The sequence below is a fragment of the Caretta caretta genome, chromosome 6, assembly GCF_965140235.1.
Source record: "Caretta caretta isolate rCarCar2 chromosome 6, rCarCar1.hap1, whole genome shotgun sequence".
NCBI classification, from domain to species: Eukaryota; Metazoa; Chordata; order Testudines; family Cheloniidae; genus Caretta; species Caretta caretta.
In genome coordinates, this window is record NC_134211.1 from 3,350,560 (window position 1) to 3,364,359 (window position 13,800).

At 45.9% G+C, this 13,800-nt stretch overlaps 1 protein-coding gene across 1 annotated transcript; it reads left to right on the plus strand.

Moving 5' to 3' along the window:
- The first annotated feature begins 2,267 nt into the window (after positions 1-2,267).
- Positions 2,268-3,227, plus strand: LOC142072396 (olfactory receptor 5AR1-like). The gene has a single exon (XM_075129059.1). It carries the CDS (start codon positions 2,268-2,270, stop codon positions 3,225-3,227), a length of 960 nt encoding a protein of 319 aa, XP_074985160.1.
- Positions 3,228-13,800: the final 10,573 nt, after the last annotated feature.

Sequence of the window (13,800 nt, forward strand, 5' to 3'; positions counted from 1 at the left end):
TTATTCCAAAGAATATAGCTGACTTGGATTATCAATTTTTCCTACGAATACAATCGACCCTGCAATGCCTCACAGGTTGGCACCACTTAGAAGAAGGGGGCATGAACATTTCCTGGAGCATTGATAATGCCAGCCAAGCCTGCACACCCTTGCGGGATAATTTCTGCTACCGTAGTGAAGAAGGGAAGAGTCACTACTGGGCCTGCCTTGGATCTCCTTCTGGAGAGGTGAGGACCACAATATCTTTGTGCATCTGCAGCCATGGATCAGTGCATGGGCCCATCCCTTGGTGGACCTACCCTTTCATGTCAAATGAACACTGCTGTCAGTCAGCACCGCACCTTTGGTGTTACTGGGATATTTTCTCGGTTGGTGCTGTTACATACCAGGGTCCAATTCAGACTAATCATCAGTTGTGTCACACCTGCCTGCAACATTACAATGCCTTGCTGAAGTGGTTTTCACCTTGGCCACTCACAAACAACCGTCAAGCATGGGACTCACACCCGAGGCATGTATGTGAAACTGCAACCTGGCCAGGAATAGTTGGGTTACACTCAGGCTCTCACCACCCTCGGTTATACTGCAGGGTGACCCCAACACACTCCCCTCTCTTCGATTTCTCTCCAGAAATGTATGTTCTGTGCTGCCCAGTCCTCTCCTGGACAATAGAAGCTACATTGTCCATTTTTTCTTTAATAGCACTAACATGCCTACAACTTAGCTTCTCAGACACTTCTATTTAAACACACTAGAAAAGATAAAACAATAAAAAACAAAGTTTATTCACTACAAAGATAGATTTTATGTGAGTGCAAATAAGGAGTCATAGAAGTCAGAGATTGTTTCAAGAAAAATTAAGCTAGAATGAAACTTCTTCCTAAGTTAAAAAATGATATTAAATTCAAAGCAAAAGTTTCCTCATCACTGCTCTCAGCAGTCTCACTAACCAAATATCTTAGGTCAGAAGCCATCCCTCAATCCAATGGTTGCTTCCTTTATCCCTTCAGATGCAGTGAATCAATAATTTTTTTCCAAGAAATTATCTTTTCCCCACTCTGGTGATGTTCCAGGGCAGTTCAGCAAGAGCAGAGACCATCATGCATCATGGGGAATGTAGTAATGGAAGAGATTGGTAGTGTGTGGTATCTGAGGAACCCCCGTGGTACTTCCGAGTTGAAATATTAAGTTTTTAGCTAAAAGATTTTGGTCTACACAAACACACACAAAAAACCTCTGTGGATCAGCTCTTCACAGTACACAGCTTGCACTGAAAACAGCAGGATGAAATATACCACTAACCTCATACTCTGTAACTCTGGTAGAAATTGCATCATTTAATAACACAGTAAGAAAGAGTAGATCAAATTAATCCCCAGGGCACCAATTACACTGAAGGTAGCTTTGGTTCACTGAATGCATTAATTTGGTGTTGTGTCTCTCTGAGCTCAGGTATTCCCAGTTGCTTCAGGAATCATGTCCCATAGATCACACATCTCAGTATAAAACTTCCCGAATGCTCCTAATTGGCAGTTTCTTTCAATGAGGAAACACCAACACATCTCTCTCTCTCTTCTAAGCAGGTACGTGCTATTGTCCTGAATTACAGTCACACACACACATATACAGACACCATTGGGATCAGCAGGTATTGAATTCCAGATCTCCAGCACCGAAAGCCTCAGCCCCAACTCAAAACCCTTCAGCTAAAGGAGCAACCTGCTGGGTTGGATCAAAAAGGCGATTACCTAGTCACTGATGCCAGGGCTTCCCGTGATGACTCTGGGCTTTCATACACACTCCAGTAAATGCCAAACAGCTTAATTAGCACATTGAGGCACTTTACCCCAAACTGACATGCGAAGCCATCGAGGTCCCCTTGTCCAAAGAGGGTGGAAAGATTGACACTCCTTTCCTCTCACCCCTTCTTTAACTAAAGAATAAATCCTGCAGACTGATTCTCTCCCAGCAGAATCACAAGTCACAGTTTTCTGTTTGGAGTAGTGAACATGAGTGTTTGTGTGGGGGGCATGATTAACCTGCACGGTATTGTGTTTGCAGAGTGTCTGCATTTTATCAAACACCTGGAATGATCAGCTGTGAACATCTGGATCTGTGTACAAAGCCCTTTCCGGAGCAGGTACTGATGTCCATTGAGAAACTTATCTCCATTTATCTTCACTTACTTCATTAGAGAGAAGGGACAGCTTTTCTGCACCATCCACCTGCCCACATCTGTGTAGCTGTCTGATCTCTGTTCAGAGGAGATGGAAGAGGGAAATCACTCGGAGGTGACTGAGTTCATTCTCTCAGGACTGACAGATCGTCCGGAGCTGCAGGTCCCCCTCTTTGTGGTATTCCTACTGATTTATGGTATCACCCTGGTTGGGAATGGGGGGATGATCTTGTTAATCACAATTGATCCCCGACTCCACACCCCCATGTACTTTTTCCTCAGGAATTTGTCTTTCTGTGACCTCTGCGTTTCCTTGATAATTTCCCCTAAGATGCTTCTGGATTTCTTAGCTGAGAGGAAAAACATTTCTTTCACTGCCTGCACTGTGCAAATGCATCTCTCTATCGTTTTTGGAGATGTTGAGTGCCTCTTGCTGGCTGTGATGGCGTATGACCGTTATGTGGCCATCTGTAACCCACTGCTCTATACAGTTACCATGTCCAGGTACCTTTGTAAACAGCTAGTGGTTGGTGTGTACGCTGTGGGAGTGGTGGATTCAATGATATACATGTGTTGTACATTTCAGCTGTCATTCTGCAGCTCCAACATCATCAATCATTTCTTCTGTGATGTCCTCCCACTGTTGGCGCTCTCCTGTTCCGACACCCGCATCAATGAGATTGTGACGTTTGCTTTTATGAGCTGCATTACAGGGAGCAGCTTTGTGACTGTCCTCCTCTCCTATGTCTATATCATCTCCACCATCCTGCAGGTCCGCTCTCCCAAGGGCCGGCACAAAGCCTTCTCCACCTGCTCTTTCCACTTAACCTCTGTGGTCCTGTTTTTTGGCATCCTCCTCTTCATGTATTTACGTCCCACCTCCAGCTATTCCATGGACAAAGATAAAGTGACCGCAGTGTTTTACACGCTGGTGATCCCCATGTTGAACCCCCTCATCTACAGCCTGAGGAACACGGAGGTGAAGGATGCCCTGAGGAAAGCAGTGAATAAACTCCTAACCAATTCTTTAAGCTGTTTAACTCTGTATTGATTTAGTGGTGGGGAGTGAATACAGGTGAATTCAATTTCCCAGCCCATTACAAAGTAATTTCGCAGAGCCCATGGGAGTATTGTTCATTTGTTCATTATTCTATTATTATTATTAATTTCTTTCTATAAGAACAAGGTCTGCAGGCCCCAACTGACATCAGTGGACAAATCCTGAGGAAGACTCACAGGTTCAGAAAGAGAGAATGATTTTATAAGATGGTGGCTAGGGGCATCCACCTAGAGGGTGAGATGTTCAACTTCTCGTCTCAGGACATCTTGTGGCAGTTCCAAATGGGTTTCTGTGACCCAACCCGTCACACAGAATTTAGGAATAGAATGGCAAAACAATGTGGGTGTGTGTGGGTGGGGAGGAGAGCACAAGAACCGATGGAAATGGAACGTGTATGGCCAGAGCGTCAGCTTTCCTGGATTTCTGTCTCTCCCGTGACGTCATTTTAACATGATACAAAACTGAGCTGACTGTATTCCACTTTATTAGTGGTCACCTCTCCAAATGTCTCTTTAAGTAATTTCCCAGCGTTGGGATGCAAAGGTGTCTAGAAATGGGTGAATTTCTTCTGGACTAATTATTTATTGTCAAAAACCATACCGTTTTGAATTGACCTGAATCCATTCACAAATGTGTTACAAAAGTTCCTAATAGCTTTTTGTCCCAGAACAATGAGTGTGTATGAGGGGAGGATTTAGGTGCCGGTCGCAATGCAGCCACTGTAGGAAGTGGTGGTGGTCCTTTCCTTTGTAATTTTTAGCCCAATAATTGGGGTGTTCACCTGTGAGGTGGGAGACCAAGTTCAATTCCCCCTTCTGTCCAGTGCTTGGCAAAGCCATGTGTGACATTGCACTCCATAGGCTTTATGAAAATATGCTTAAGAATATGACATCACTGGAATATGCTTTATGCTAAGTGTCCTATGTAACATATCATTATAAAGGTTATAATCTACTACGTGTGTTCATCCTATTTCTTTACATGGATTATTTCTATGTCCGGAGTTAGGAGAATAAGGTATAAACCTTGTATTTCTGATGTAGATATTTTAAGTGAAGGCCATTAAAGGTGCTTCAGAATCAATGAACTGTAAATGGCTCTGTTTACCTGCAAGCCTTCCTGTGTACCTGTGAGACAACCCAAGAAGAGTGGAGACTGGGGTCTTACAGTGACATGTGGCCATGTCGCCAGATGCTGAGCTCCATCTTGAAGCTGGTACTTTTCCTGAGGGGGGTGGAATTCCAAACAAAGGTTTCCCACCTTGGGGAAGTTCTATATAAAGTGGGGAAGGCAAACTATGAGTGTCTTCATCTGTCTTAAGAGATGGCCTCCCCACCCCACAGAGATACCTGCAGGCACCTGGAAACATAAGGACTGTAACCACAGGGCTGGGTGAGAACAGTCTGGACCCAGGTCAGAAAAGGCATCTGATCTGAGAAGGATTTTACCTGAAACAACAACTGGGGTGAGAAGTTAACACTTGTAATTGATTTCTGAGTGTATAAGCTTAGCCTTGAGTGTTTTTTTATTTTACTTTGTGATTTACTTTGTTCTATCTGTTATGACTTAAAATTACATAAATCCAACTTTTTATACTTAATAAAATCTCTTTTGTTTATTTATAAACTCAGTGTGAGTAATTGTTACCTTGGGGTGAAACAGCTGTGCATATCTTTCTTGCAGTGATACAGGGGATGAACATACATCATTTTACCCTGTATATGCTTTATACAGAGTAAAATGGATTTGTTTGGGGTTTAGATCCCTTTGGGAGCTGGGTGTCCTCGTGCTGGAGACAGGTATCCTCCCAAGCTGGTTTCAGTCTAGATCTGCAGTTTTGGCGGTGTGACCCAGACCCTGGGTCTGTGTTGCAGCAGGCTAGCATGTCCGGCTCAACAAGGCAGGGTTCTGGAGGCCCACGCTGACAGGAAAAACAGCACATGAGATGACAGGAGGGAGGGAGGGGGGTGGCATTCTTGGAGATACTTTGCTGCAACATCTGCAGAGATGCTGCGGAGATCTTCAGTGTTAACCAGCAGTGACCAACAAATGAAGGGGAATACAGTCACCTCAGTTTCGTATTATATTCCAAAGGCCTTATGGGAGAGACAGTGATCTAGAACAGCTGATGCTCTGGCCCTCTGTGTTCCATTTCCACAAGGAAAGACATGAAAACAACATTAATTGCATGTGCTGTGCACACCTGTGATCGTGAGAGCAAAGATAATCCAGGGAGCAAATCAAAAAGTCATCCCACAAAGCAGATCCAGAGGTATTAAGGGCAACGCTGGTGTGGTTAGCAACCAACGGAAAGTTCCGCAAAAAGAAAAGGAGAAATTGTGGCACCTTAGAGACTTAGCCCTGGTCTACACTAGGACTTTAGGTCAAATTTAGCAGCGTTAAATCAATATAAACCTGCACCCATCCACAAGATGAAGCCCTTTATTTCGACTTAAAGGACTCTTAAAATCGATTTCCTTACTCCACCCCTGATAAGTGGATTAGCGCTTAAATTGGCTTTGCCGGGTCGAATTTGAGGTACTGTGGACACAATTTGACGGTATTGGCCTCCGGGAGCTATCCCAGAGTGCTCCATTGTGACCGCTCTGAACAGCACTCTCAACTCAGATGCACTGGCCAGGTAGACAGGAAAAGAACTGCGAACTTTTGAATCTCATTTCCTGTTTGGCCAGCGTGGCAAGCTGCAGGTGACCATGCAGAGCTCATCAGTGGAGGTGACCATGATGGAATCCCAGAATCGCAAAAGAGCTCCAGCATGTACTGAACAGGAGGTACGGGATCTGATCACTGTATGGGGAGAGGAATCCAAGCTATCAGAACTCTGTTCCAGATTTCAAAATGCCAAAACCTTTGTCAAAATCTCCCAGGGCATGAAGGACAGAGGCCATAACAGGGACCCGAAGCAGTGCCGCATGAAACTTAAGGAGCTGAGGCAAGCCTACCAGAAAACCAGAGAGGCGAATGGCCGCTCCAGGTCAGAGTCCCAAACATGCCGCTTCTATGATGAGCTGCCTGCCATTTTAGGGGGTTCAGCCACCACTACCCCAGCCGTGTTGTTTGACTCCTTCAATGGAGATGGAGGCAACACGGAAGGAGGTTTTGGGTATGAAGAAGATGATGATGATGATGAGATTGTAGATAGCTCACAGGAAGCAAGCGGAGAAACTGGTTTTCCCGACAGCCAGGAACTGTTTCTCACCGTGGACCTGGAGCCAGTACCCCCCAAACCCACCCAAGGCTGCCTCCTGGACCTGGCAGGCAGAGAAGGGACCTCCGGTGAGTGTACCTTTTAAAATACTACACATGGTTTAAAAGCAAGCATGTGAAAGGATTAATTTGCCCTGGCATTCGCGGCTCTCCTGGAAGTACTCCCAAAGCCTTTGCAAAAGGTTTCTGGGGAGGGCAGCCTTATTGCGTCCTTCATGGTAGGACACTTTACCACTCCAGGCCAGTAACACGTACTTGGGAATCATTGTACAACAAAGCATTGCAGTGTATGTTTGCTGGCATTCAAACAACATCCGTTCTTTATCTCTCTGTGTTATCCTCAGGAGAGTGAGATATCATTCATGGTCACCTGGTTGAAATAGGGTGCTTTTCTTAAGGGGACACTCAGAGGTGCCCATTCCTTGGGCTGTTTGTCTGTGGCTGAACAGAAATGTTCCCTGCTGTTAGCCACGAGGAGGAGGCAGGGTTGAAGGGGTAGCCACGTGGTGGGGGAAGGCAAAATGCGACCTTGGAACGAAAGCACAAGTGCTATATATGTAATGTTAACAGCAAGGTTTACCCTGAAAGAGTGCAGCCACTGTTTTATAAAATGTGTCTTTTAAAATACCCCTGTCCCCTTTTTTTTTCTCCACCAGCTGCATGTGTTTCAATGATCACAGGATCTTCTCCTTCCCAGAGGCTACTGAAGATTAGAAAGAAAAAAAAACGCACTCGTGATGAAATGTTCTCTGAGCTCATGCTGTCCTCCCACACTGACTGAGCACAGATGAATGCATGGAAGCAAATAATGTCAGAGTCCAGGAAAGCACAAAATGACCGGGAGGAGAGGTGGCGGGCTGAAGAGAGTAAGTGGCATGCTGAAGAGAGTAAGTGGAGGGCTAAAGACAGGGCTGAAGCTCAAATGTGGTTGCAGCGTGATGAGAGGAGGCAGGATTCATTGCTGAGGCTGCTGGAGGATCAAACCAATATGCTCCAGTGTATGGTTGAGCTGCAGCAAAGGCAGCTGGAGCACAGACTGCCACTGCAGCTCCTCTGTAACCAACCGCCCTCCTCCCCAAGTTCCATAGCCTCCACACCCAGATGCCCAAGAATGCAGTGGGGGGGCCTCCGGCCAACCAGCCACTCCATCACAGAGGATTGCCCAAAAAACAGAAGGTTGGCATTCAATAAATTTTAAAGTTGTAAACTGTGAAAGTGCTGTGTGGCCTTGTCCGACCCTCCTCCACCACCCCTCCTGGGCTACCTAGGTAGTCATCCCCCTATTTGTGTAATGAATGAATAAAGAATGCATGAATGTAAAGCAACAATGACTTTATTGCCTCTGCAAGCGGTGATCGAAGGGAGGAGGGGAGGGTGGTTAGCTTACAGGGAAGCAGAGTGAACCAAGGGGCGGGGGGTTTCATCAAGGAGAAACAAACAGAACTTTCACACCGTAGCCTGGCCAGTCATGAAACTGGTTTTCAAAGTTTCTCTGATGCGCACCGCGCCCTCCTGTGCTCTTCTAACCGCCCTGGTGTCTGGCTGCACGTAACCAACAGCCAGGCGATTTGCCTCAACCTACCACCCCCCCATAAACGTCTCCCCCTTACTCTCACAGATATTGTGGAGCACACAGCAAGCAGTAATAACAGTGGGAATATTGGTTTCCCTGAGGTCTAACCGAGTCAGTAAACTGCGCGAGCGCGCCTTTAAACGTCCAAATGCACCTTCTACCACCATTCTGCACTTGCTCAGCCTGTAGTTGAACAGCTCCTGACTACTGTCCAGGCTGCCTGTGTATGGCTTCATGAGCCATGGCATCAAGGGGTAGGCTGGGTCCCCAAGGATACATATAGGCATTTCAACATCCCCAACAGTTATTTTCTGGTCTGGGAATAAAGTTCCTTCCTGCAGCTTTTGAAACAGACCAGAGTTCCTGAAGATGCGAGCATCATGCACCTTTCCCGGCCATCCCACTTTGATGTTGGTGAAACGTCCCTTGTGATCCACCAGAGCTTGCAGCACTATTGAAAAGTACCCCTTGCGGTTTATGTACTCGCCGGCTTGGTGCTCCGGTACCAAGATAGGGATATGGGTTCCGTCTATAGCCCCACCACAGTTAGGGAATCCCATTGCAGCAAAGCCATCCACTATGACCTGCACATTTCCCAGGGTCACTACCCTTGATAGCAGCAGATCTTTGATTGCGTGGGCTACTTGTGTCACAGCAGCGCCCACAGTAGATTTGCCCACTCCAAATTGACTCCCAACTGACCGGTAGCTGTCTGGCGTTGCAAGCTTCCACAGGGCTATTGCCACTCGCTTCTCAACTGTGAGGGCTGCTCTCATCTTGGTATTCATGCGCTTCAGGGCATGGGAAAGCAAGTCACAAAGTTCCATGAAAGTGCCCTTACGCATGCAAAAGTTTCACAGCCACTGGAATCGTCCCAGACCTGCAACACTATGTGGTCTCACCAGTCTGTGCTTGTTTCCCAAGCCCAGAATCGGCGTTTCACAGCACAAACCTGCCCCATTAGCACCATGATGCATGCATTGGCAGGGCCCATGCTTTCAGAGAAATCTGTGTCCATGTCCTGATCACTCACGTGACCGCGCTGACATCGCCTCCTCGCCCGGTATCACTCTGCCAGGTTCTGGTGCTGCATATACTGCTGGATAATGCATGTGGTGTTTAATGTGCTCCTAATTGCCAAAGTGAGCTGAGCGACCTCCATGCTTGCCTTGGTATGGTGTCCGCATGGAAAAAAGGCGCGGAACGATTGTCTGCCGTTGCTCTGACGGAGGGAAGGGTGACTGACCACATGGCTTACAGGGTTGGCTTACAGGGAATTAAAATCAACAAAGGGGGTGGCTTTACATCAAGGAGTATTTCAGGCAGGACTTCATGGAGGGTTCCAATAAAAAATGGTGCACCTAACTAATTGTTCTTATTGGAACAAGCAGGTTGGTCTGGCCTCCGATTGATACATGGCTAGATTTACCTCGCTGCACCTTCTCTGTGAGTGACTGCAGTGTGACCTAGAGGAATGAGTCCCCTAGATGGGGGATGGGGGGAAGCAAATGAATACAAAACAAATCTGGTCTATTTCTTGGTTTGATCCACTCCATCTATCTTTTACATCTTTGGCTGGCAGCAGACGGTGCAGAAGGACTGCAAGCCATCCACATCTCATGGCTGCTCGGCAGAAGACGGTGCAGTAGGACTGCTAGCCATCCTCATCTCTTGCCTGCCCAGCAGAAGATGGTACAGTAGGACTGCGAGCAATCTGTATCGCCTGCCTGCTCACCATAAGATGGTTCAGTAGGATTGACTGCAGGACTAAAGAGAATGACCTGGTCAAGTCACTCCAAATTTAGTCCCTGCGCCCATGTCTGTACAGGCACTCCTGGCCAACGTGGCCAGGAGCACCTCGGACAGGACGATGACGGCTACCAGTCGTATTGCACCGTCTGCTGCCACAAGTCAATGGGTTGATGCTGCTGTGTAGCACTGCAGTACAACGTCTGCCAGCACCCAGAAGATGTACGGTGATGGTTACCTGAGTGGGCTCCATGCTTGCTGTGGTATGGCGTCTGCACAGGTAACTCAGGAAAAAAGGCGTGAAACGATTGTCTGACCTTGCTTTCACGGAGGGAGGGAGGGAACGGGGGCCTGAAGATATGTACCCAGAACCACCCACGACAATGTTTTAGCACCATCAGGCAATGGGATCTCAACCCAGAATTCCAATGGGCAGCGGAGACTGCGGGAACTGTGGGATAGCTACCCACAGTGCAACACTCCGGAAGTCGACTCTAGCCTCGGTATTGTGGAAGCACTCCGCCGAGTTAATGCACTTAATGCACTTAGAGCATTTTCTGTGGGGACACACTCACTCGAATATATAAAACCAATTTCTAAAAAAAATGACTTCTATAAATTCAACCTAATTTCGTGGTGTAGACATACCCTAACAAATTTATTAGCGCATGAGAATTTGTGAGCTACTGCTCACTTCATCCGATGAAGTGAGCTGTAGCTTATGAAAGCTTATGCGCTAATAAATTTGTTAGTCTCTAAGGTGCTACAATTACTCCTTTTCTTTTTGCGGATACAGACTAACACGGCTGCTACTCTGAAACCAGGGAAAAGTTCGACTCTTAGTCTGATTTTTACTGTTCTGAGATGGTATAGCTTCCGTCCTCAACTCATTGTAAGTGAAAGGAGGAAAAACAAAGAGATACCACCAAGTCATGGGCAAATAAGTCAGTTTTAGAGCATTTTGGCCTGTCATTGAAATGACAGGAGGCCATTCATGGGAAGAAAAGTAAGGAATCATCCTTAGAGGAGAAATGTTAAATGTTCTGAAAATATTTACCATTCAAAAGAGGTGAAGAGCTTTATCAAGAGTGGGAGAAGAATGATGGAAAGGGATAGAAAAATCACTTTAATATTAAGGGAGGAAACTCCCCCATCGATTCAGGGAAAGTGTGTACTAAAGCCATTACCTTGACTCATCTATGGTGTGCAGCAATACAATACAGTCGATTGAAGTGTTTTCTCTTCAATGTAGTTAATCCACGTCCCCAAGAGGCAGTAGCTAGGTCAATGGAAGAATTACACTGAGGGTCAGTACAAGCTAACTGCCTCGCACAGGGTGTGAAAAGTTTCCCTGCCCTGTGTGATGGAGCTCTGTAGATGTAATTTTTATGCATAAACCAGGCCTCAGAGAAGATGCCAATGGAAAAGACCAGTAGAGAAATCTAGTCCTATCTCCCTGCCAGGGCAGCAGAATCCCCTTTGGTTCTTTTTGTTCAGGCAAGTTGGATTTATTGCAGCTGTCCCAGCTTCCCAGTAGACATTATTCTGCATTCTGATTGAGCTCAGTGTCAGGTTGTGTGTGTGTAGTGGGCACTCTGTCTGGGTTTGTGTGTTTGGTGTGCATCAGGCACGATGTGTGTGCATGTGGTGGGGGGTACAGTGGAGCTGAATGTCAAGTGTAGGCAGGTGTGTCTTCCTTGCCCTGCCCACGGCTCAGCTTAAGAAGTGTTCCTGTCTCTAACACTCAGATACCCAGCTCCCAATTACGTCCAAGCACCACATCAATGCATTTTACTATGTATAAAAATTATAGAGGGGAAAATCTAAATTTGTTCACCCTCTATAACACTGATAGAGAGATATGCACAGCTGTATGCACCCCCCCCCAGGATATTAATACATACTCTGGGTTAATTAATAAGTAAAAAGTGATATTATTAAATACAAAAGGTAGGATTTATGTCTTTCCAAGTAATAACACACAGAACAAAGTAAATTACCAAGCAAAATAAAATAAAACACGCAAATCTAAGCCTAATACAGGAAAAACTAAATGGAGGTAAATCTCACCCTCAGAGATGTTCCAATAAACCTCTTTTACTGACTAGACTTCCTCCTAGACTGCATCCAGCAATCACTCACACCCCTGTAGTTACTGTCCTTTGTTCCACTTTCTTTGAGGCATCTTCTTCGGATGGTGAGGTAGCTGAAGACAAAAGGGAGGGGTTTCCCCAAGGGCTTATATATAGTCTCTCTCAGGGGTGGAAGCACCTTCCCCTCTCCTATGCAGAATCCAGAGCTCCAAGATGGAGTTTTGGAGTCACGTGGGCAAATCACATGTCCATGCATGATTCAGTTCCTTTTCAGACAACGCCACATTCTCAGGAAAGCTCAGATGTGGATTGGCGTCTCTCAAAGTTCATTGTTAGCTTAAGTGTTTCTCGATTGGGCATTTACTGAGAATAGTCTTTTCTCAAGAAGCTGACCAACTGCTTCACTGAGGCTACTTAAAATCAAACGAGTACATAACCAGTATTCACAACTTCGAAAACAAAAATGTTACCTGCATGCAAATAGGATGAATATATCCAGTAGACCATAACTTTTGCAGAGATATGTTACACGGCATATCTGGCATAAAAATATTCATGTTATGTCATATTTACATTCATAAGCATATTTCTATAAAGCTTTATGGGGTGAAATATCACACTCTGTTTCACGGACTATAAATTATGGGAAATAAATAAAACTAACAAAAGAATCAGAAGGGAGCTGGCCTGCTCGGAAATATTTTGTGGCAGCATCTGCAAAGATGCTGCAGAGATCTTGAGTGTTAACCACCAGTTTGGGAAATTTTCAACCTGCCCTGACCATGGCATTTTCAATGAGGACTGCCCCAGTCACCTGCGGATCACAGGAGGCACAGAAACCAGGAGGAGGAGTTCTGAGTTTCAAGAGGAAGTAGGGGCACAGTGTTTCCTGGGCACAGACCTGGGGTGACAGACTTTGGAGATTCTGAATACAGAGATTGCTAGCTGTTTCCACCGGTGTTCAGGGAAGCAGGACGTCGTGTACATTCTTTGTAACCCGTCTCCCACAGATTATACTAAAGAATATAGCTGACTTGGATCATCAATTTTTCCTCCTAATACAATCAACCCTGCAGTGCCTCACATTTTGGCACCACTAAGGAGAAGGGGGCACGAACATTCCCTGGAGCACTGATAATACCAGGAAAGCCTGATCACCCTTTGGGAATAATTTCTGTTACCATAGTGAAGAAGGGAAAAGTCATCAATGGGTCTGCATTGGATCTCCTTGGGGGAGCTGATGACCACAATGTCCTTGTGCATCTGCAGCCATGGATCAGTACATGGGCCCATCCCTGTGGTGACCTCACCCTTTCATATCAATCGAACACTACTGTCAGTCAGCACCACACCTTTGGTGTGACTGGGATATTTTCTAGGTTGGTGGCTGTGACATACCAGGGTCCAGCTCAGACTAATCAGCAGCTCTGTCACACCTACCTGCAACCTTGCAATGCCTTGCTGAAGTGGCTTCCACCTGGGCCACTCACAAACCACCGTCAAGCATGCAAATCACACCCTGAAAATGTGTGTGTAACTGCAGCCTGGCCAGGAATAGTTGGGTTACACTCAGGCTCTCACCACCCTTGGTGCGTCCTGTGCTGCGTCCTGTGCTGCCCAGTCCTCTCCTGGACAATACAAGCTACACTATCTGTTATTTCTTTAATAGCACTAACATGCCTGCAACTTAGCTTCTCAGACACTTCTATTTAAACACACTGGATTAGATAAAACAATAAAACAAAGTTTATTGACTACAAAGATAGATTTTAAGTGAGTGGAAATAAGGAGGCATAGAAGTCAGAGATGGTTTCAAGAAAAATAAAGCTAGAATGCAACTTTTTCCTAAGTTAAAAAATAATGTGAAATTCAAAGGAAAAGTTTCCTCACCACATGCTCTCAGCAGTCTCCCTGACCAAAC

What these genes read in the sequence shown, in the direction of transcription:
- LOC142072396 (XM_075129059.1), top strand. Translation starts at nt 2,268, where the DNA reads ATGGAAGAGGGAAATCACTCGGAGGTGACTGAGTTCATTCTCTCAGGA.